We start from the raw sequence: 23580 nt of genomic DNA, 5'->3' as shown, positions 1-23580 counted from the left end.
TTTATATCTTGCTTATAAACATTGGTTTCTATATGGCTGGATTCAAGAAAATCTTGTTTCTCTAAAACTGTATTAATTTTTATCCTTTTATAGTGTACAAATGTCAACTTTTATAAGATCTCTTCTAAGACTTCCAAAAACTTTGAATGTTATAAAAATAAATAAAATGAAAATTGTTGCATGAAAAAATTTCATTTTCAAGCTTAATTTTGATGCATTTCAAATTAAATATTACATTTTGGAGTTATCCTTCCTGTCTGAGGATCGGATATCCTTAATAAATACAACTAACATGAAAGACTTAATTCTCTCTGGGACGACATATTACATGTAAAGCTTTGGAAAAAATCTATTTGAAGTAGTAAACAGTTTACTACCATCTCAAAGCCTCAAAGAAATTGGAATAAGAAAAGTTTTTAGATCAAGAGGCGCAGTTTTGTGATGCATTGAGTTACTCCTTATGTCGCATTTTCGAATCCCACAGCAAGACGTGTAGACAGATCCTTCGGTTGAGACCTAATCAAACGAGGTATCTTTTTCGCAGTAAGTGCTGGCACGAAAAAGATTGATTACTGCTCATTGGCCATGAGTGCCCAGATTAAGTCTAAATTTTGTAGCCCTCCATTGTCCATTAAGGGTTGCATCTTAATGAAACTTGAAAGGGACGTCAAACAGACAAATAAAAACGTTGGATTTTTAAAACAACAAAGATAGGCTTTGTAGATGTTTTCAAAGAATATTATTTTCACGGCATATTATCGTTTGCAAAGATATTCAATTTCATTTTAATGTGATATTGATTTTGTACACGCTTAAATACCATGACATGTGAGACAGTACTATTTACTGAGTACATGTACTACAGAAACAATGACTACGTTATTTCTCTTGATATGCTTGGTTTTCTTGTCCTTGTCCGGTGCCAATGTTCCCAAAACTCATATGTTTATAAAAGGTAAGTCAGATTAGACTTTTAGAATTATTGTGCAATCGTAAATTATCAAAATAATTAAATATGCATGAAATTAAATTACATAAATATTTCCTTGATCTTTAAAATTTTTGGTATCAAATGAAAATTATGGCGATATTTTCGTCCCTTTAGAATCGAGTACAATATAATGTGTCTGCAATATTTTCATTTACACCTTACTTGAAAAACCATTCAATTAAATATGGAATTTGGGCTGTAAAACAGCGAAAACAATTAGAAAAGTAGCTATTTCGGATTGTCACCTGAAGAAGGCACTGTGCACAAATACACAAATGGAACGAACATTGTGTATATGTCTCGTCAAATGCAAAATATAACATGAATTTTCTTTCCACTTAGCTACTTTTCCACTTTCCACTTCTTCAAACTATAATGAAGAAAGATTGCTTCTAAAAAGTCTTAGATATTCATTGAATTGGGCCAAACTCGAGATGACCTATGACAAGAATGAAAAAAATTAATTTGTTCTCAATCTAGGGCATATGAAAGAATCTTTGAAAAAACTACCTTGGAAGTGGACCCATAAGAAAACGTCGTATAAAGTGAAAACCCCTCTTACTATTGGGTAGATGTTGTGTCGAGTTACAAAGTCAGCGCAGATGCAGTTGGTGTTGAAGGAATCTTTAACACAAGTGAGTATTTTATCAAATTCTCGAATCTTCCCTCGTTTTTTCGAAAAATTATTTGGACAGACTGTAATAGAAAGAATCTTCAAAAAATCATTTTTAAAAAGAAAATAAAATGGTTTTTATATATAAGAAATTCTTTGCTGATATTAAGTATCATATATATAAGTTAAGATACAAAAGAAAGAATAAAAAGTAAATAAATAGATATGGAGAGAAAATGATCAATTAAGAGAGTTTAAGTATTTTAAAATTCTTTCTAATGGTTTCTTCCAGTACTAGACGTTACATGTAATATTTGGAAATTAAACGAAACTTACCTGGAAGTTGAAGTTTGATTGTAATTCTACGAAATCACTGGAAAGGAATGGAGGAATCACATGAGATAGCGCTAGCCTATCTGGCCTCAGTATTTAAATCCAATTAATAGCCGAAGATGTAAATACACAAAGGGTAGGGAAAAATAACAACTTTTACAGGGTCGGGCATGTGATTCCTCCATTCCTTTCCAGTGATTTCGTAGAATTACAATCAAACTTCAACTTCCAGGTAAGTTTCGTTTAATTTCCAATTCTACTTCATCACTGTCCAGTTCATTACAGAACCACATGAGATTTTAAAGCTCTGAGGCTATTAATGTAATAAAAACATTGAATGCAATTCAATTTATTGCTACAATGTAATCTACTTATATAAGTATATATACATAACTGTATTTCAAAACAAGACATTTATTTATCAATGCACTTATATATTGTTTGTCCTAAAGACATGTTGTCCGCATTAAAGTTTTTATTGTAAAATTTGGCGAAAGTTTTTTCCTTAGCCCAGCCCACTTGTGCCAGTATGGTGTCTATTGGACATCCCATTGAAGCTGCGCAAGATGTCGACGCAGCACGTGTACTATGCGCAGTGTAAACATTAACATCCACACCACTTTTGCTAAGCACCGATTTTATCCAGCGAGCAATAGTGTCACATGATACTGACGCATGTGGCTTTTGATAGCTAATTAATAATGAATCAGTGTTCCTTATTTCTTTTGTCATGTCAATGTATTTTCTCAAATGTTGGACTATACACAAATTTCTGTCCTCATAAGCCGGTAATACGAGTTTATTCAAATGAAACCCAGGCCTGCTTTGTTTAAGTAAAGAATCAACTCTAAATTCTACATAAGAATCCGTAATTTTTAAATTTTCCATTGATAACGCTTTAAGGGTTTGTACCCTTTGTCCAGATAATAAAGCTAATAGCATTACTGTCTTCAGCGTTAACAACTTCAAACACATATCATCAAAATTAATTGTTTTCATCCAGTTGAACACTACTGAAACATCCCAGATTTCTGAATATCTTGGAAAAGTAGGTCTCTTATTAAAAACACCCTTGAGAAATCTTTTAATTAAGGGATGCTGTCCCACTGGATAATGCACGGCATCAACAAGAGTAACTACTGACGATAAAGCACTTCTTGCTGTGTTTATCCCAGAATAGCCAATGCCACTCTCGTATAAAAAAGTTAAGAATTCTAAAACTTCCTTCACAGGCGTTGAAAAGGGATTAACTTCCCGTCCACTACAGAATGTCTCCCACTTACGGAGGTAACACTCGTATTGTTTAGTTGTTTTTTCTCTCCATGAAGACAACAAAATGTCTTTAGTTTGCTCCGATAAGTCTTTACTCTGGATTGATCTCCTGATAACAGACATATTAGTAAGTTCAACTTTTCCCATATTTTGTGTATCTGCGTTGTCCCCGGTATGCCCAACAGAGTTTTCCTCCTGTGAACAAAGATTGGATTTTCTATGAGCATTTTCATTGCAGTTGCATAATATGGTTGTGTTGGCCAATCTGGCATTATTAAAATACCTGTGGCTTCATCTAACACTATTTTCTGTAAAACCGAAGGTATCAAACTAAAAGGTGGAAAACAGTATAATTTCATGTCACCCCAAGAAATAGAAAAAGCATCAATTGCAAAAGATTCAGGCTCTGGTTTCCACGACACAAATTTTTCTAATTGACAGTTATTGCGTGTAGCAAACAAATCAATATCTGGATTAAAATTCAATTTATCACAAGCTGATTGATAAACTTGTTTATTAAGCATCCATTCATATTCCTGTTTAAAATGTCTACTCTCAAAATCTGCCTTGCAGTTTATTTTCCCCGGAATATGAGCAGCCGTAAGCCAAATATTTTTCTCATATGCCCAAGTCCAAATTTTTCGGACCATTTTATTGCACTCTAAAGAACGACTACCTCCTTGTTCTCTAATGTATGCTACAGCAGTTGTATTGTCAATTAAAAGCTTTATGTGCATATCTTTCTTATCATTACATATTGATTGCAATGCAAAATAAACAGCTTGAAGTTCTAAAACATTTATATGATAATTCTTTTCGGATTCTTTCCATGGGCCACCTGTTGATATGCTCAGTGATTGACAATTGCAACCCCAGCCTTGCAAACTTGCATCAGTTTCAATTATCAAATCCGATTGACCTCGGGTAATTGGGGCCTTAGAACCCACAATGTTTAGTTTCCACCACTCTAAGTCATTAATTGCTAGATTTGATAAATGAACTTCGGCATCAAATTGACCCCTTGACATCTTTAAAGCCAAAATTTTCTCATTCTCTAATTGACGATAAAACAACTGTCCATGTGGTACAGCTGGAAAACTTGCCACCAAGTTTCCAATAACAGTGCTAAGATCTCTAATTGAATTTCTTTTTGATTTAAGATATTCATCACAAATTGTAACCACTTTCAATGCCTTTCTTTCTGTAATTGCAATTGTCATTTCTACTGAGTTTAGTAGAAAACCTCTATATTCTATTTCTTGGCTTGGCTGAAAAACAGATTTTTCAGGGTTAATGACAAATCCACAATTAACCAGCATATTTGCTGTAGCAATTGCATTTTCCTGACATGCTTGAGCATTGTCACCTTGCAAATAAATGTCATCAATGTAAATTACAGATTGATGGCCATTTTGTCTAAGCCTTGAAAAAACTGGTTTCAGTACCTTTGTAAATAACCGAGGGCTCATGCATAAGCCCATAGGACATGCTCTATACATGTAAAGCTTTGAATTCCAATAGAATTTAAGATATTTCTGATAAACATTTGCAACCGGTATGCAGTAATATGCATCTTTTAGGTCAATGGAAGCCATATAACAATTTGGTGTTATCATTCTTAAAACTGACACCAGTGAATCCATTTTAAAATGACGATACTGAATAAATTTATTCAAATGTTTCAAGTTGCATATCAACCTGTATTTACCATCTTTTTTAGGTCTTAAAAATATAGGAGACACAAACTGGTCTTTTTCCTCTTCACTTTCCACAATTACTTTTTTATCAAGTAATTTTTGTATTTCGTCATCAATTGCTTTTTTCTCTGTCATATTAAATTTGCATTGATGCATTGCATTAATGTTTTGAACTGGTTTACTAATAAATTCAAGTTCAATACCCTTCACAATGCTGAAATATTTCTGGATCTGAAGTGAACTCAGTCCATTGATCTATAAAATGCATGATTCTGCCACCTTCAAATTGTAATATGTCTCTTTTAGCATTCAAAATAGTTTTTTCTATAAAACTAGCATATTCTTCAGATGTAGTAGATTGAAGTTTTACCTCAGTCAGGGTTTCTGTTACTGATCTTTCTTGAATCTCTTCTGCTGACTTTGATTCTTCTTTTTCCAAGAAAAATCGCTCTTGTTCCTCTGACTGAACCCAAATCTTTTCCCGTTTTTTGAAAAATCCCTTCCAACATTGCCTACTTGGCGAGCCTCCTTCAGAGACTTAGGAAGGTCATCTCCGAAAAGCAAAGACGTAACCGGGATATTGCTGTCACATAACGCAGCATAATCACTTTTAAGTACTGGTCTTAATAAATCTCTCCGCTGCATAGACATAGTGGTATTCGCATGGCCTAATAAATAAATTGCATCAAGACAATTTCTTATTTCTGCATCATGCTTCTGGCCATCCAAATTTAACAACTTGTTTGCTACACTAACTATTGCACAAGTTGACTTAGTGATCAAACTCTGAACATTCATCAATCTTAAGTCACGCTTTTTTGTAAAAGCTTGTTTGTGCATTTGGCGCCAAATTTCTTTGTTGACTTTAGGCACAATGACTTTTTCACAATTCTTTGGCCTCTTGTGTGACTCTTTCTTTTTCTTTACAGCATCAATAGAATGCTGTTTAGAAAATGCTTTGTTAGTTATGTTGGCCAATTTTTCAGAAATTGCTGAACCAACATCATCATCATCATCTAAAAGAGCGTCCATTTCTTTTAACACTGAACCACTCTGCTGATCATCCAATAGATCAGGTTTGGCTCCGGAATTTCCGGATTCCAAAAGACTCTTAATATCATCAGTATCATCATACTCAGAGTCATCTGCCTCCCCCTCCTCCATTAAATCAGCAGAACGCTTGTTGGAAGTGGAAGGCTGGTCAGTAACCATAGGTTTGGGGCCTGCTGCCGCTAATGCGGAAAAAGCATCCCCCATTTTATTAATGCCCGTGGCAACTGTGTCCATAGTACTTTGAATTTTAGTCAAAGCATTAAAAATTTGCTTTGAATCTGATGTTAAATCATCATCAAATGACCCCAGTAGGGCATCCTCTTCACGGCCAGTAGCCATGATGAGTAATAAAACAATTAAATAAAAAATAACAATATCCTTTGTTCACTAATAAACCGCGGGAAAATCACTGCTGCTTAAAATAAACACGTCTGCACTGAAGCCCAGATAAAAGCGCACTGAGGCCAGATAGGCTAGCGCTATCTCATGTGGTTCTGTAATGAACTGGACAGTGATGAAGTAGAATTATGTGTAACTGTTAGTTTTCGATGAAAAAGACTGACACACGTGTACTTTGGAGCACATGGAATTTCATATGAAAATTCACATGAATAGCGAAGCCGTTCAAACATAAATTACTATATATATACACAACACCATGGAATCCTAAATCCCAGAAACCGCGAGTTAATTTCTTACATTTTGCAAACATATGTATGTCTCTTTTGCCAACTTCAACTAAAGTGGGTTACGTTAGGCCCTATGAGTAAACATAATAACATGAAATAGCAGCGTCTTTAAGCTTACATTATTTCTAATCAAACAAGTAAATATATTTTTGAAAATTAGTAGATGTATTTCTTTTTTTTTTTAATTAATTTTACATTCATTGGTTCAAATTAATTTTAAATTCCTGTTTTCAAATTAAAAAAAAATAGATTAGCAGTGAATACAAGCCGAACTTAACATGAATATGTAGAAAAAAAAATCTTTTTTAAAGGCGCTTGTTTTAAACTTTGTAGATTCACTTTATCTTTTTTTCTAATTTATAATAAATTATTATTTTATATAGGTCACTTCAAACGCCAGCACCGTGACTGTGCTAGCATTCTTAAGATTGACCCTGAGGTAAATGGACGTGACGGAGTGTTTACTATTTATCCTGATGGTAACACAGAGAAGATAGTTTTCTGTGACATGACTACAGAAGGGGGTGGATGGACGGTATTAAGATAAATTTAATTAATTAATAAAATTATATAAGCTAAATTAAACTGTTTCTTACTTTTAATATGTAACATCAAACATATCAAACATTCTGTACTCCTGTCTTGTGTTAAAACAATTTTAAAAATGCATTTAAAATACTGGCAAAGCCATAACGATGCTTTATATTATTTATGGGGTCAACAGTTTAATATCAAATCTGATATTTTCAGTTCTTCTACCATAGACATCGGCTATGCTAAAAAATAGGACAAAAGCAAGAATTCTATCTCATACTGAAATTCTATTATAGATATTCAATCATTATGTCTAGTGCCATAATCATGTATTTAAAAATACAATGTTTGTAATCAAAAGGTTATTCAGCGAAGAATACATACGGGAACTACAATTTTTTACCGAACATGGAAAGACTATAAGACAGGCTTTGGGCACGCAGGATCGGATTATTGGTTAGGTAAGATAATAAGAGACCCATGGGATCGCTCACCTGAGTACTGCAGCTAAGAAAGAAAACAGAAATCAGTTTATTATTAAAAAATTTATAATCCGAAAAAGGTCCCACCCAATCCTTAAAGGGGAGAGGGTATGGTTTGAACAAACTTGAACAAACTTGAATCTACACAAACTAAGGATGCTTGCATATTTCTTTGACTACCTGTGGCTTTATTGCTCTTTACATATGAACTTATATTTTGGCTCCCCCTTCCTCCCCCTCCACCCTGCCCAATTAAAAAATGATCAATCATGCTTTGCTGTCCTTGAAATATTTTCCTTATGTATTCCTTAGTAAAACTTTGATGTGCCATATTGTGGCTTTCCTACCCTCAGGGGTCATGATTAGATGAACAGATTAGAATCTACACTACCTGAGGATGCTTCCATGTAAATATGACTAATCATGGCTTTGCTATTCTTGAGAAAAAGATTTGAAAAGAAATTTTCTATATATTTCTATGTAAAACTTTGATAAGTCATTGTGGCCCCGCCCTATTCCCGGGGGTCATGATTTGAAAACAAACTTGAATCTACAATACCTGGTGATGCTTCCACATTAATATGACCAATCATGACTTTGTTGTTCTCAAGAAGAAGATTTTTAAAGATTTTTCCTATATGTTTCTATGTAAAACTTTGATCGTCCACTGTGGCCCCGTCCTACCTCCAGGGATCATGATTTGTATAAATCTGAATCTACACTACCCGAGAATGTTTACATATAAGTTTCATCTTTCCAGGCCTTGTGGTTCTTGAGAAGAAGATTTTTAAATGTTGCCATCAATTTTTCGCTAATTTTTCATTATCTCCTCTTGAAAAGGGGCATAGTCCATCAATTAAACAAACTTGAATCCCCTTCACCCAAGGATACTTTGTGGCAAGTTTGGTTTCAGACAGACGGACGCCGGACAAAATGTGATCAGAAAATCTCACTTGAGTCTTCGGCTCAGGTGAGCTTAAACCTTACCTAATGCAGGCTATAGATACCTTAATTCATATCTGTTCATCAGAAAGAATATAAATTGAAGGTATAAAAGGTATGATTCATGTCATGGAAGGTCACTTACTTTGGTATAAAATACAAAGAATTGTTTAAAATTTGCATAATGAAACATGTACAAATTGATACATTTTATCATACATGTACATTTTTTAATATACATAAATATATTTGCATCCTAAAGGCAACGATGCAATTCACACTCTGTCCTCCCGTTCAGCACAAGAACTGTTGGTAGAGCTAGAACAGTTTACCGGAGCTAAAGCATATGCCAGATACTCCAAGTTTGCCATTGATGATGAGAAAAACAAGTACAAATTGTCAATCAGCGGATATAGTGGAAATGCAGGTTTAAAAATTAATGTATTAAAACTAACAGAGTGACTTTCTCATTTAAATTTTATCTTGTTTTATTTTTTTTAATTATTTTTTTGCCCACACTTGAAACAAAAACAAAAAACAAAAAGTCAAATAAACAATTGGACATTCGTGTTGTTTGAAAACACTGAAGAAAATTAGATCTGAAGTTTATGCAGACAGAGAGTCTTATTTCTTGTTAATCTGTAGACCTATGCTCTAATGATATTTTACAAATCTTTTTAATTGAAAACAAGTCTTTTTTTCTTATTTTAATCTTAACTTTCAAAATTTGATCTTTTAAATATTACTTACATAGGTGATGGATTAAAATATCATAACGGACAGTTCTTTGCTACAAAGGACAGACCTGGCTCTACAAACTGTCCTATCACTTACCAAGGTGCCTGGTGGAATTATAGTAATTGCTATAAGTCAAATCTCAACGGTCCTTACCACAAGGCAGCCTCCAACACATACAAAGCAATTGTGTGGATTCCGTGGAAAGATAAAACAGCCTTGAAATCAACACGGATGATGATTCGTCCAAAGAAATAACCACATATGCTACCTTTCGAGAAAATGTCTATGCACATCCTAAATTCATTTTCCTGTAGAGGTGTTACACCGAAACTTTCTGTTTTTAAATAAAAACGCCCAAAGTTTCCAACAAAGTTTATTTTGTATTCCCGTGTAACACTTTACACACAGGACCCGACTGAGTAACTAATTGAACACACAAATTCTACGCTAAATATTAAGAACTGCCCAACCTACAAACTGCCAATCACTGCTAAATTAACCCGTTAATTGTGAACACTATGAATTCTGCATTTTCTCATGGCCAGCACTTCGGACATTCAATCCCCCTGATACTCGGGTGATAAAAGTCAGCAATGCTGATACAAGAGCTAAATTTCCCAGCCAAATCTTAATGAGCGGTCATGACCTTATCACATAAACAGATCACTGCAGTCTGTAGCTTAGAGCAATTACTACAAATCAACAAGATTAAGATAATATAAATCAAGCATTAATTATACAAACAATTTCACACAAAATTTCACTTTAACACCTCCCTTTCAAAGATAAAAATTTAACTGTCAATAGTTGAATTTTTTCCAAGTTCATAATTCTGTATATAGCAACATTAAATTTAACCAGTCACTAAATTCATTTTAGCCAGTCCAAATAAGTATTAAACAGTTAATAGCAATTAATCATCAATGGAATAATATAAATCCAGAAGGAATTTCACTGTAAATCCTAACTGAATGCACTTTGAATTTTATGAATATAAAATTTTCACAAAAATTGCCCATAATTCACAAACACATTTCACTCTTCAGATTCTTGATAATCCGTCTGCATTTGTATTTTTGCTTCCTGTCTTATATTTAACTTCAAAGGTGTACGATTGTAGTGCGAGGGCCCAATGTAAAAGTCTCTGATTTTTATCCTTCAAGCGATGCAACCATGTTAGTGGATTGTGATCTGTTTCTACGTAAAACTTCCTCCCCTCTAGGTAATACGAAAACGATCCAATGGCCCAAACGATAGCTAATAATTCCTTCTCTATCGTTAAATAGTTCTTTTCCCTTGGAAGTAACTTCTTACCAAGGTAAGCAACTGGGTGATCACCATCTGGCAACTGTTGGCTCAGGACAGCCCCAATTGCGTTATTACTCGCATCTGTTTGTAGTACAAACGGTAAATTGAAGTTCGGATTGACCAAAACAGGAGCTGTCATCAGGGCCTCCTTCAGTTTCTTGAATGACTGCACTTCCCTCTCCGTCCATTTTAATTCTGCGGGTTGACTTTTTCTCAGTAGATCAGTCAGTGGTACAGTTATGTCCGCATAATTTCCTATATACTGGCGATAGTATCCGGTTAGCCCCAAGAATGATCTTAATTCTTTCTTTGTCAAGGGAAGCGGAAAATCCTCCATGGCCTTCAATTTTCGAGGGTCTGGTCGAATTGATCCCCCTCCAACTATATGTCCCAAACAGATGATTTCTGTTGCTCCCAACTTACATTTTGATGGTCTGATGGTAAGATTGGCCTCATGAATACGCTGAAGCAGCTCTGTTACATGTTTGATATGGTCTTCCTACGTCTGACTGTAAACAATTATGTCATCAAAGTACGCAACAGTATTTTGAGTTCCATCTAAAATACGATCCATAAGTCTTATGAATGATGCTGGAGACGTCTTCATACCAAACGGCATCACTGTAAACTCGAAAAAGCCAAATGGGGTGATGAAGGCAGATTTCTCACGTGTTTCCTTTGCCAGAGGAACTTGCCAGTAGCCTTTTGTAAGATCAAATCTACCCAAATATTTTGCACTTCCAATTTTCTCAAATATTTCACTCATGTGTGGAATGGGATAAGGATCCGTGAGAGTTATTTCATTCAATTTTCTGTAATCAACACATATTCTAATTGTCCCATCAGGCTTGTTGACAAGGACAATTGGTGAGGCCCACGGACTTTTGGATGGTGTAATAAGTCCTTGTTCTAACATTTCATTCAAAGACTCCTTCACTTCCTGTTTCTTAGCTTCCGGTATCCTGTAAGGTCTCTGAGTAATTGGATTCTCAGACGTTGTTCTGATTGTATGTGAGATAACATCACACTTTCCCGGCTTTGATGTGAAAATTCTTGAAAATTTCTGACAAACATCGCTTAAACTCTGTCTCTGCACTTGTGTCAGCCCATGTCCAAAGACAAGATCTGAAATGGTTTCTGTGGTGTCGTTAGGAAATTGCTGTTCAATTCCAATTTCATTTTCTGTTGCTGCCAGTAATGAAGCCCGGTTGTAGGGACGAAGTAAATTGATATGGCAAATCACAAGTCCACGTCGTCCTCCAACATTGATTTTATAGTTAACATCATTTACCTTGTTATCCACACGAAACGGTCCTTTCCACTGAGCGGACATCTTGCCAGGTTCGGTCGGGAGTAAAACGAGTACTTCATCACCAGGGCGCAAAGTCCTTTTGGATGCTGAGCGATCATACCAATCTTTGATTTTCGACTGCCTCATTTCTAAGTTGTTTTGCACGAGTTGTGTCACATCAGCCAGTTTGTTTCGGATGTTTACAACATGATCTATCTCTGAAGTTTTTATTTCATCCTCACCAGTCATGAAGCTCTTTAAAACACTAAGAGGACCACGTACTGGCCATCCGTACAACAGGTCAAACGGTGAAAAGCCAGTCTCCTCATGTGGGACTTCTCTGTATGCGAAAAGTACATAGGGAAGTAGTACATCCCAATCTTCACCATTCTTCATACACAACTTTTTCAACATTGATTTTAATGTTCCATTAAATCTTTCAACTTTGCCATTTGCCTGCGGGTGATATGGCGTTGTAGTTATTCCCTTGATTTTGATTTTCTCATATAAATCTTTCAGGAGCGCACTCGTGAAATTTGATCCTTGGTCAGTGAGAATGGTTTTAGGAATTTCAACTCGATTAAATAATGTAATGAGTGTGTCGGCTATTCGTTCAGCTTCACAACTTGGTAAAGCAAAAGCTTCTGGGTATCTCGTAGCTTCAGCATTGACAGTCAGAATGTATTTGTTACCTTGAGTTGTCCTATTGAGTGGGCCAACGATGTCTATTGCGATCTTTGAAAACGGATCAGTTATGATGGGTGTGTTGACCATAGGAGCTCTTTCCGCACTTCTTTTTGCCACTTTTTGACAGGTGTCACATTCTGCGCAGTAGTTCGACACATCTTTGAACAATCCAGGCCAATAAAATGACGCAAGAGTACGTTGTTTGGTCTTCTCAGTTCCTAAATGTCCAGCTATTGGCTGATCATGTGCCAGCTTCATCACTGCTTTTCTTAGTGATGCTGGAAGTACCACGTGTGTTCCCGACAGATTCTTTTTCTTGGAAGTCCATTTTCGTTTCAATATGTCATTCTCCCAGTAAAACGCTTTATGTTCTGTCCCAGTTTGTGATACATTTTTGAATGCTTTATCCCTACAATTTTTGAGTGTTGGGTCTTGTTTCTGAAGATTCGATAGTTTATTTCCATTCACCACGCTCAACTTTTCCAATGAAATTTCTGGTAGATCAAGGTTCACTTCACCAGCATCATCGTTAGTTACCACGACGTTTAAGTCCCTTGGTACGACATCACATTTATTCATGCGATTTTATTTTTTTATTTTGCGAATAAGTTTTTCCAATAAGGGAATTGACGCGGTTAATATAAGCAATATTCTTAATCACAATGGGTTCAGTCTTGCATTCAACCATATTTCAAGTTAAAGACTACTCCTTGTATTTCCTACAAATATACATCGACTATTGCTTCCAAACTTTGTAATTGCAAAGAAACTAACATGACTTGGATATCTTGTATCTAAACATAATCCTCCACTGTCTTCATGTTCTTCTTCACCTTGTAACTTAAGTTGGACACGTTATTATAGGTGACGTAAATATAGCTAATAGTGAGGACCTTAGATCACTTATTTTAAAAGGTCCTATATATAGGGAACCCCGATCCTTCAACTGGAATCGGAATTTCATAAATCTTATTGATCTGTTGAAGATTACGCCAGGCGATGTGCCAGATATAAAAAAGAAAACGTTGACACTTGTGAGAATGGTTTAGATGTATCAGATCCATGTTAATATGAAAATCATCTATCTTTCTGTATTCAATAATTCAGAAGTGAAAAAAGAATTAGATTACATTATCAATACGTACTGGTCCCTGCTGACAAATCAGGTAACAACACTGTCTTTGTTTATGAGGCTCATTATATAATTTGTATTTTAGGAGAACTTGGCTTCATTCTATAAGTGGTAATTCAACTTATACTCATAGTTCCCTTTCTAAAGAAGAAATTCTTTGAAACCACATGTCAGTTTTTAAATATTTTTAAGATTCCTAAGAACCAAAATGAATTTGAACGTCCATATCTATACTGAATTCCGAAACCTCATAATAATCCTTACAAACAAAGATACACTGTAGTGTGTTCGAGTGAGTGCTCAACCAAGGATCTCTCTTTACTTCTCACTAAGATATTAACAGTAGTGAATGAGAAACTTCAAGAGTACTGTGCAACTATATATTCAGGAAGTGGTTTAAACCTTGTCAGCAAATACAATATATCATTGAGTCAAATGCTGACTGACGTTTTTCATGTTAATTGTTAGTAAATTATTTATACACTGAATTGACGACGGATTTTTTCGGTAATTCCCGATCATAACAAGGAGCATACGGCGGGTGTGACCGGTTTCCATGACAGGGGATGTTCACTTCTCCATAGCACCTGATCCCACCTCTGATGTTTTGGAGGTCCGTGTTTGCTCTGCTCCTATTTCGTATTGTATTGGACTTTTAATCTTGAATACTATTCGTTATCTTCATATATTTCATTCTAATTAAGTTTTAAATAAAGTAAAAAAAATAATATATTGCAACACTAATTATTTTTTTAACAAAATCATCCGGGGGATCCATTTTGTACGAAAATCAAAGTGCGTATATAGCATCGGGGGCGGGGGGATAACATGCTTCATTTGTAATTAGACAGTTTTCCTTATGGCAAGCAGAAACATATCAATTTATGCTTTAGGTTTCTATAATTTACAAAGATTAGTTATTTTATGCAATAACTTGGTTTTTGAAAAATCCTCTGGTTAAAAATTATGCAGGTTCCCTTTATCACGGGTATTTTTTTCCATAGTAAATGTATTGAGAATTGTTAAATCATTGATTTGGCGAGATTTTATACGCAAGAATATAGTCTACGTATAGATGATTTCTAAGATGAGGTAGGTTATTGAGGCGTAATTTCGCAATATCTTTGGTCAAAACAATGACCATGTCAGCAAATACAATTTATTAAGGTCTTCCGTTTCCAACGGAAGACCTTCTACTGATTCTGATGGTCAAGATTATTATTCTTTTTTTTTCTTCTACTTCCTAGACCGCAACTTTGAGGCCTCATATCTCACTCATTTCTCAACGGATTTCGCTCAAATTTTCAGAGATTATAGACGTTTATAAACTCTATCAGAATGCTGACTAAAATTTCAAAAAGTCACTTCCGGTTTTGAGTTATTTCCCTTTAAACGAAAATTTATAGGCTTTCGTTTCCAGACAAAGGCTCAGAGACGGCTAACGTTGGAGCAGAAATTCTATTGATTTTAGATAAAAGAAGGATTGAAGTTGTGCACATCGGTTTTTGTTTTTCGATTTCTCTATTCAAAATGGCGCTATATAGGGGTCAAAAATTAGAACGCTTAAAAGAACCAAAAATTACTCATATTTTGCTTTTTATCTTCTAAACTAAAAATATTTTGTTAAAATATATAGAACATAATTTGTGCAGAATTACAAGATCTTTCAAATGATATGTCGGAAAAAGGGCTGACCCCTAAATTAAGGGATTTAGAGGGGCCAAAAGGTTTTTCCAGATATCTCAAAAAGTATTGAGAACTTGTTATACATCAAAGAAGCAAAGTTGTTGAAAATGTCAAGCTTAATCTAATGAAGTCGTCAAAATACGTCCAGCGTCGTCACTTCCGGCTAAACCGGAAGTAGTCGGAAACGCGTATTTTTGCCCTTTTTGACAAGTTTTTGGGTAACATAAGTCTCTGGGAGCTTAAAAAATTAATTTTCTGTGCGTCGTCGTCACTTCCGGTCAAAGCGAAAGTAGCGAAAATGGCTTATTTTTGCATTACTTAACATATCGCTTTAGAGGATTTAAAGCATTTTTGGGCGTTATTTCTCATTTTTGTGAAAAATGAAAGCTACTTCCGGTCAAACAGGACGGAAGACCCACTCGTTGCTTTGCAACGAGCTTTGCTCTAGTCATTAGGTCTTATCGTAAATCTGAATTGTCTACGATTTTTGCCTGTTGTTTTTCGATCATAACAAGGGGCTATGGCGGAGTGACCAGTTGGCAGGAGATGCTCACTCCTCCATGGCATCTGATTCTACCTCTTGTTTAAGAGGTCCACTGTTCTTCTGCTGATTTGCATTGTATAAACGGACTTTTGAACTTGAACACTATCCGTAATCTCCATATATTTCATTTTTTAAATCTTCGCCGAAACATGGCTGAAATATTGCCGTTAACTGCTGCGACTGGGGTTTGAAAGTCGCGCTAAAATTTATTTCACGAATATGCTTTACTCGCGTTTGGTCAATATTATAATGACCTATGAAATAACTTCATACAAGCATTGCCTTAATAGAGATTAGCATATATTCTAGCCGTATATTGCGACGATGGTAGCTCGAGGAAGGAAAAGTCACTATCTATGTTTACATTTTAAGTTAACGAGGAGCGGCCAACGAGGATGGGACGCAGGTCTCTTGATTATTGTACGTTGTTTCAACAAATCAAATAAAAGTTCTTTTCTTCCTGCATAAATAGCACAAGTTTTTCTTTATGAGTTGAAATATCATTTCAATAATATCAGTATTATTTCCACAAGACGATTCACCTCGAGTTAATATGGATCTGTTGGATCTCTTCTACAGTAATGCCTGACAGCAAGTTTACTCTTAATCAAGCTCCTTTCAATGTATCATTGATATTGATAATAATTTCAATATTTGAGTGTGCTATAATTATATATTTCAGTCTTGTGTATGTCTAGTGGGAGTTCTATAACTCAGTATTTTTTACACACATGAAAAGAAAGATAACTTAGAGAAATCGATTATTGCAATTCATCTAAACATGAATTAAAAAAGTTTCACGTAATTATACCTAGATCGGTAGGAAATTCGGTAGACTTAAACTTTTAATTCATTTTTACATGTTCCACTCAATCTGATACTTCTGAAAATTATTTGTTTTTTTTAAATAAAGGGTCTTTATTTAGATATAGATAATTCTGATTGGGTCATTAAAACATTTTTTAATAGTAATTTACTTAATCGGATTTGTGATACATTAGTTAGAGTTGTTGAAACAATTAAATACATTCTGTAAACCAAAATTTTGAACTTTCCGGGTGGCAGTGAATACAAAATTTACAACATGAGCAAATTCAAAATTCACCAGATTAACATTGAAAATTCAATTAAAATTGTGAATGTCTGTATTGTTCTTGGTGTATTATTGATCATAGTAACTTTCTATCACGTCTTAAAGTATTTTAAAGATTTTTTTTCTGTTGAATATGTTTGATGGTCAATTAAGCCATTGGTACAGTTTAAAAAATCTTTTTTTTTAATCATTTTTTTAAAATTCAATTGCAAATGTGCAAAATCAGTATCAACATCACATAATAAAGTCTTATTTGTGGCTTATTTAAATTCAGTTTCATGGCTTTCATAATGTTAGCAAATGTACTGCCATGAATATTTCTTCTTCAGTATTGTTTATCATCTGCACTTAAAACGTTGGAGATATACATATTTTGATGATGTATGATATGTTAAAGAAGAAGCTAACTTTAACTTTAAGCGTCGACATCCTCTTCACTTGAGTAATTGTTTTTACAAACGTCACCACTACGTCCAAAATATATGCACAATGCAGGAAAATATTGTACAGAAATCAAGGGTATCAAAGAAAAAATAACGTTTTTTATGGGCAGCGGAAAGGGCAAAAATTACCATAATGAGAAAACAAACAATTATTTTAATTTCAATGACCATAAAAACTTAACAAATGATATACAATGCATAATCAACAGACCTTTTCGCAGAACAAATATACATTAAAGCAAAATCAACGACCACGTACGTAACAAACATATATAAATGCAAAACCAACGATCATCTTTGCAGTACAAACGTACATAAAAACACGACAAACGAAAAAAAGTTAACAAACATGCACGCGGTTAATCTAGTCTTCCAGACTCCCGGCTCCCGACGGTCACGGATTTTTTTTTTTAATTTTTTTTCTTATTTTGATTTTGCTTTTTGTCGGCGCACAGAAACTCTTCAAACTTCTCAGGCACATTTTCTTTTTAAATTAATTCAATAATATGTAAAAACTTAAACAAATTTGCGTAATTATTACTGAATCAGCAGTATCACCTTCAAAAAAGCGGTAAATGTAGTACTCTGTTATAAATATGAAAACCAAAAACGGACATCGATACAGAGAGACGTAAGGTGTCGTAGATGGAATTAGTATTTCAGTGAAAATTGGTAGTGTTAATAAAAAAGGTGAAAATTTAAATTCATAATATCAAAATGATTTGATTTCAAAAAAGATTTTTATCAAAATTTTCATAAATATAGCTAAATCTAACATTGTACTTATGGTAAAACCATGCAAAATGAAAGTATTTCATTCTTATGCATTGACGTAGCATCGTTTTTGAAAGGAGGGGGTAACCATGCAGAGAGAAAAATATCAATCTAGCTGAAAAAAGATTTAAAAAATTGACAAGCAAAAACAATAGGAAATCAAAATGAAATAGCCCAAACTCGAAAATCCTATTTCGTGTGTGAGAGTGAGGGTGTGTGTGTGTGTGTGTGTGGGGGGGGGGGGGGTAGGTTCAACTTCTTTCAGTACCAATTTCTTTCCTAATATACATGTACTACATAATCCTTTTTTGACCTTACTCTTAAAATTAGGAAATGTTGCTACGTGCCTGTCATATAATATGTCACTGTAATGTAAAGTTATCATAATAGATTCTTGTAATATTTAAAGAATTGGCGAAAACCAATTTATGTAAGCAAAAAAAAAAAAAAAAAAAAATGACGAAACGGCCTTCAGGAGAATGAGATATTTTTTTTCATTTTATGTACATTTTTTTCTTTCATTTGAAATTTTTAAGATAAATTAACCCCCCCCCCAAAAAAAAAAATTAAAGGGGGATCCGAGGTAGAACCACGTCCATGTTGTAGAGCCTGGGAACATAAACATGATGTGGCAAAGAGTTCTATACGAAAAAAAAAATGTGTGGGGAATTTTTGTGCATACAAATTATCTGGCATGTAAATGAGGGTTTTCATTTATTAAAAAAATATACCTCAGTTTGTTGTTTTTAATCGTGATTCGAAGAAAACATCGGTATCCTTTTTTCAGTGGTTTTCGCATTTACAGCTGAGTACTAGATTTACCGCTTTTTGGCAGATGGTACTGCTGATTCAGTAATAATTTGTTAAAGTTTTTATACCATTAAATTTAATGAATTTTTTAAACCTAGAAATGTGCTTGAGAAGTTCGAAGAGTTTCTGTGCGCCGACAAAAAAAGAAATCGCCAAAAAAAAAAAAAAAAAAAAAATCCGGGACCGTCGGGAGCCGGGAAGACTAGATTTACCGCTTGCACGTTTGTTAACTTTTTTTCGTTTGTCGTGTTTTTATGTACGTTTGTACTGCAAAGATGATCGTTGGTTTTGCATTTGTATATGTTTGTTACGTACGTGGTCGTTGGTTTTGATTTAATGTATATTTGTTCTGCGAAAAGGTCTGTTGATTATGCATTGTATATCATTTGTTAAGTTTTTATGGTCATTGAAATTAAAATAACCGTTTGTTTTCTCATTATGGTAATTTTTGCCCTTTCCGCTGCCCATAGTTTTTCAAAAAAAGCATTTGGTTAACTTTGATGCAAGAATATGATTTACTTCCTTGCTACTTGTAAAGCCAGATTCAGATAACTTATACATGTATGTACATGTACAAACATGAACCCTTTCATTTCTTGCAATTACCAATGGGAGAAAAGGATATCTTTACTATAAAAACTCTCATAATTTTGTCAAGTGCATTTGCAGTAGAAATGAAAGCCGTTTTTTAAAAATCAATAAAAGATAAACTACACACAAAGTCTTCCCTTTACCTTAACCATAAACTTAAAACAGTATAAGTTTTTGTTACATTGCAGCTATCCCATCATCACCTCCGAGTCTAAATCCATATTGGGGCATGCAAATAAATTCCTACACTGACAATTTTGTCAGGCATGTCTATGAGGGCGCTTTAATAAAATTCCGGTGTAGCGTATACCCCTTGGGAGAACCTCCAATCACGTGGACATGGTATTGTGGGGAAGAACAGAAGACCAATGTAACATTTTCAAGCTCAAATACTTACATGAATTTTACGGCGACTAGGAATCATGACGGGAAATCTTGCTATTGTAGAGCGAAATCACGCTCAACTGTTTTATTTTACTACTACCCATCAAGTTCTCGTTATGTGGTTCGTGTTTATTGTAAGTATGCGTTTACATTATATCTTTATTAATTTCTTGATTTAATGGCAAGTAAATCCTTAATGCAGCAAAAAAAAAAAATCACTTTTAACAACTGGTACGTTGTTTTCTAGGTAAAACCGCAAAGTAGCAATTAATCCCAAATTTTCTTATGGAATTGGTGTTGCAGGGTTCTATATAAGGATGCATATTTGCCAGTCTTGAATTTTCATGTTTTTACTGAAGTCAGTAGCATTAACCCAATCTTAGTTACTGATTTTGCTTGGTTACAGTGTGTTACCATGGCAACCATAAAAGTTATTTATAGAATAATATCGCTTATACTTAAATACTTAAAGTCAATCATTTTCATCGTTTTTCTTAAGTTGTTGATTGAGTTGAGCATGTACATATACCACATACCATTATTGAATAGTGAGCGTTTTTCAGCATATTTCAGCATTTTAAATGTCTTTCAAATGTACCTTGGTTACCACTAACTTAGAGATATATTCTAAACAGTTTCTTTACAGTATATGTGGCAACAAGGTGACATGTTTTTGTGAGAATTGTTTGTTTGCTTTTCCTAGTCTTTATTAAGGCTCAGTAAAGATATAAAGTAGCTGAACATCTCAATTTTTCAGTTTTTTTCGGCTGTTATCATGGCAACCGAGACACTTAGCAACAAAATTTTATATGACGTATGTTTTTGGTGTCAAGTACTAAGAATGGGTGGAGTTTCGTTAAAATCGGTGACCATGCGTGGCAACGAAATTTAAGTGGTTACATAGAATGGCTCTTAATAAATAATTATTATAAGCATTTCTCCATGCTTGGTTTTCTTATAATTTGAAGATGATTTTGCCATTGCAGGGTCAATCTGTACCCCAAACTTGAAGTTACGCAAATAAAAAAGATCCCTTTTCCATATAAATTTTCTTCATGTATGCTAGTTAAATAAAGTAAAATTTACCATTTGAAATAAATTCGAGTATGCATCCAATATATCTTATCTTATTACATATAACTTGATATCCTTTAATATGCTTTGAATAAAAATTTCCTGTTCTAATTATAAATCAAGAAGGAACCTTAAAAATATTTTTTTTAAATTTTTAAACATGTTGCATGCTTTAAGAAAGACTATACTTGGAATATTTTATTTTATTTTATTTTTTGCCAATACTCATCATTAAAATTATGCTTATATGCACATAAAGATTTATTGAGTAACAATTTACGTGGGCATGGAGCTATGTTTAGAAATTTAATTATGTATTTCAAATGAAAATCATAACTATTTTTAATCACTGTGTATGGAGTATTAAAGGTTCATTCTCTATAAGGCCTTTTCCGGCCTACGATAAAATCACTTTTAAATACAATTTTATATCACTGTAATCATTATAATATCATGATTTTAATGTTTGTTTTTTTTAACATCGATCAATTAAGTCACGTGATTGAGAGATCAAAAATGGCCGTCAGTTAAAGAAAATTTGAGGGTAGGTCTACTCACATCAAGTTTCTATGCATATTTCTGAATGCAAATGATCGAAAAAGTTTATTCCGTTTTTTTCTTAATTTTTATGACATCCAGTTTTCTCAGTCCTTTGATTTTAGATTTTTTAAGTTAAAAGTTGACACTTTGAGTGAACATGCATGGCTAATAGTAAATCAACAGAAAATTGTACTTTAACTAAAAAATCATTAAAAGAAAAAATCTACATAACCCGATATGTTACATTGTGTGTAGTTTGCTTTCCCTGCAAATATCATTAAAATAAAGCGAAAAGTTTTTATTTACATGTCATAACCACCTTTAACCAAGTTCATAATTTGGTAGTCATTTTTTATGTTTATAAGAAGTTTACATGCAAATTTTGGTGTTGGTTAAAGGTGGTTATGACATGCGCAGGAGTTATATAACACAGCCACCCTCTTGAGTTTTCCCATATTACTCTAATGCTAGTACGGACCGATAGTACCTTACTTTGTGACCCTATATCATAACAAATACTATTGTATCATTAACCAATCAATATTTATCATTAAATTGAAATATCAGCCTACTGATTCATGCAATTTTTATGGGAAAAAATGCTATCTGAAAATTTGAAGTCATTGTAGGCCGCAAAACGGCCTTATAGAGAATGATCCTTTGAAATAGAATTTGGTGACTAAATGTTGACTTTTGTAAGATTCACCCCGGACAGGACCAAGGATCTATCCTGTATCTCCTAAACTGTAGTGAGCGGTGAGTACATTACTATCAAGTGTAATCTCACATCACTCGGATATCCACAAATATCATGGAGATGGATTTGTGACGATCTTCCTCCCCTGAATGGAGTGGACTTAGGAAAGGAGACTTACTTAGAAATCAAAGTAACTGCACGACACAATGGGATTGCTTGCAGATGTAAAGGCATATCCTCCTCTATCTATGTCTACGACGAACTTTCAGATCCAGTCACTATCCTCGTTTACTGTAAGAATTATAAAAATAATATAATTTATAATTATGTGTGTCTTTTAAAGTGATTAAAATTAACAATATGGTTATGATGTATTTTACAAATGATATTTTAATCAGTATCTTTTAGTTGGACAAATGTTTGAAATATAATGCATAATATATCACTTTTACGTCGCAAAAATGCATTCCGTCTACCTAGACATCTAATCTGAAGCTAGAATAAGATGTGCAAATTTCATTGTTCATATTCATAAAATTTCCGAACGAAAACCTTGTGAGAATATGCAATCTTTTAATTTTTATATATTTGATATCACTTGAATCAGGATTTACAAAATCCGTCTTCCTAGATATACGCTATTATTCTACATAAAAAAAATGTAAATCACTAACTTTAACTTTAAATCATATTCTTTACTTAAAGCCCAGAAAGAATCCCAAGAAATAACAGCTGCAGCAGGACTTGTTGAAGACCCTCAATGTATACCAGCTACAGCTTTTGGAGCAACAACTGGTTTACTGTCGGCCATTGTCATTGCTTTAAGCTCTGTCCTCCTGGTACAGTGTCTTAGAAGAAGAAAAGGAAACGTTTGTTCTTGTGGATATTCTGGTGAGCTATTCAATACAGGAGATCAGAAATACGTCTACGCTTCTTTATAAATCACATCAATAATATACAGAAAACGAGATTCACTTTGTGCGATAACCAGTGAATCATGGAAACTACGCTTTATTTTTATACACGTCTTTCAATTATATTTGTAATTAAATTTATATGCTATATTTATATTTCAGAAAAAAACGAAGAGAAAAAAAGCAAGGTATATTTTTTTTAAATTAAACTTGCTTCTGTTTAATTTAGCAGTAAATGTATCTATAGAGAAAACATATCATTTAGAAA

General features: G+C 33.9%; 2 protein-coding genes across 3 annotated transcripts; both read left to right on the top strand.

Moving 5' to 3' along the window:
* Nucleotides 1-675: 675 nt before the first annotated feature.
* LOC134266716 (ryncolin-4-like) lies at nt 676-9692 on the top strand. 2 transcript variants are annotated; one of them, XM_062748935.1, is made up of 6 exons: nt 676-955; nt 1472-1626; nt 7032-7183; nt 7544-7643; nt 8869-9033; nt 9361-9692. In XM_062748935.1, exons 3-6 carry the CDS (start codon nt 7157-7159, stop codon nt 9597-9599), a joined length of 531 nt encoding a protein of 176 aa, XP_062604919.1. In that variant the 5' UTR covers nt 676-955; nt 1472-1626; nt 7032-7156; the 3' UTR covers nt 9600-9692. The 2 variants fall into 2 exon arrangements, with proteins under 2 accessions (XP_062604919.1, XP_062604920.1); XM_062748936.1 differs by lacking the exon at nt 7544-7643.
* Nucleotides 9693-22447: 12755 nt separating this feature from the next.
* On the top strand, nt 22448-23289 carry LOC134266715 (uncharacterized; the record flags this gene model as incomplete). Its single annotated transcript, XM_062748934.1, has 2 exons — nt 22448-22691; nt 23104-23289. Coding segments are annotated over 2 exons (430 nt in total), but the record flags the coding sequence as incomplete, so codon positions are not given.
* Nucleotides 23290-23580: the final 291 nt, after the last annotated feature.

Source organism: Saccostrea cucullata, unplaced genomic scaffold (genome assembly GCF_032062105.1).
Source record: "Saccostrea cucullata isolate Sc308-1 unplaced genomic scaffold, CSIRO_AGI_Scuc_v1 ctg10112, whole genome shotgun sequence".
Classification (NCBI taxonomy): Eukaryota; Metazoa; Mollusca; class Bivalvia; order Ostreida; family Ostreidae; genus Saccostrea; species Saccostrea cuccullata.
The sequence above is the reverse complement of the archived record's forward strand: the minus strand, read 5'-3'. Positions and strand labels throughout refer to the sequence as shown.

Coding starts and splice junctions, on each gene's coding strand:
- LOC134266716 (XM_062748935.1), top strand. CDS start 7,157: ATGACTACAGAAGGGGGTGGATGGACG. Junction 7,184..7,543: donor CAGAAGGGGGTGGATGGACG/GTATTAAGATAA, acceptor TGTAATCAAAAG/GTTATTCAGCGAAGAATACA. Junction 7,644..8,868: donor AGGATCGGATTATTGGTTAG/GTAAGATAATAA, acceptor TGCATCCTAAAG/GCAACGATGCAATTCACACT.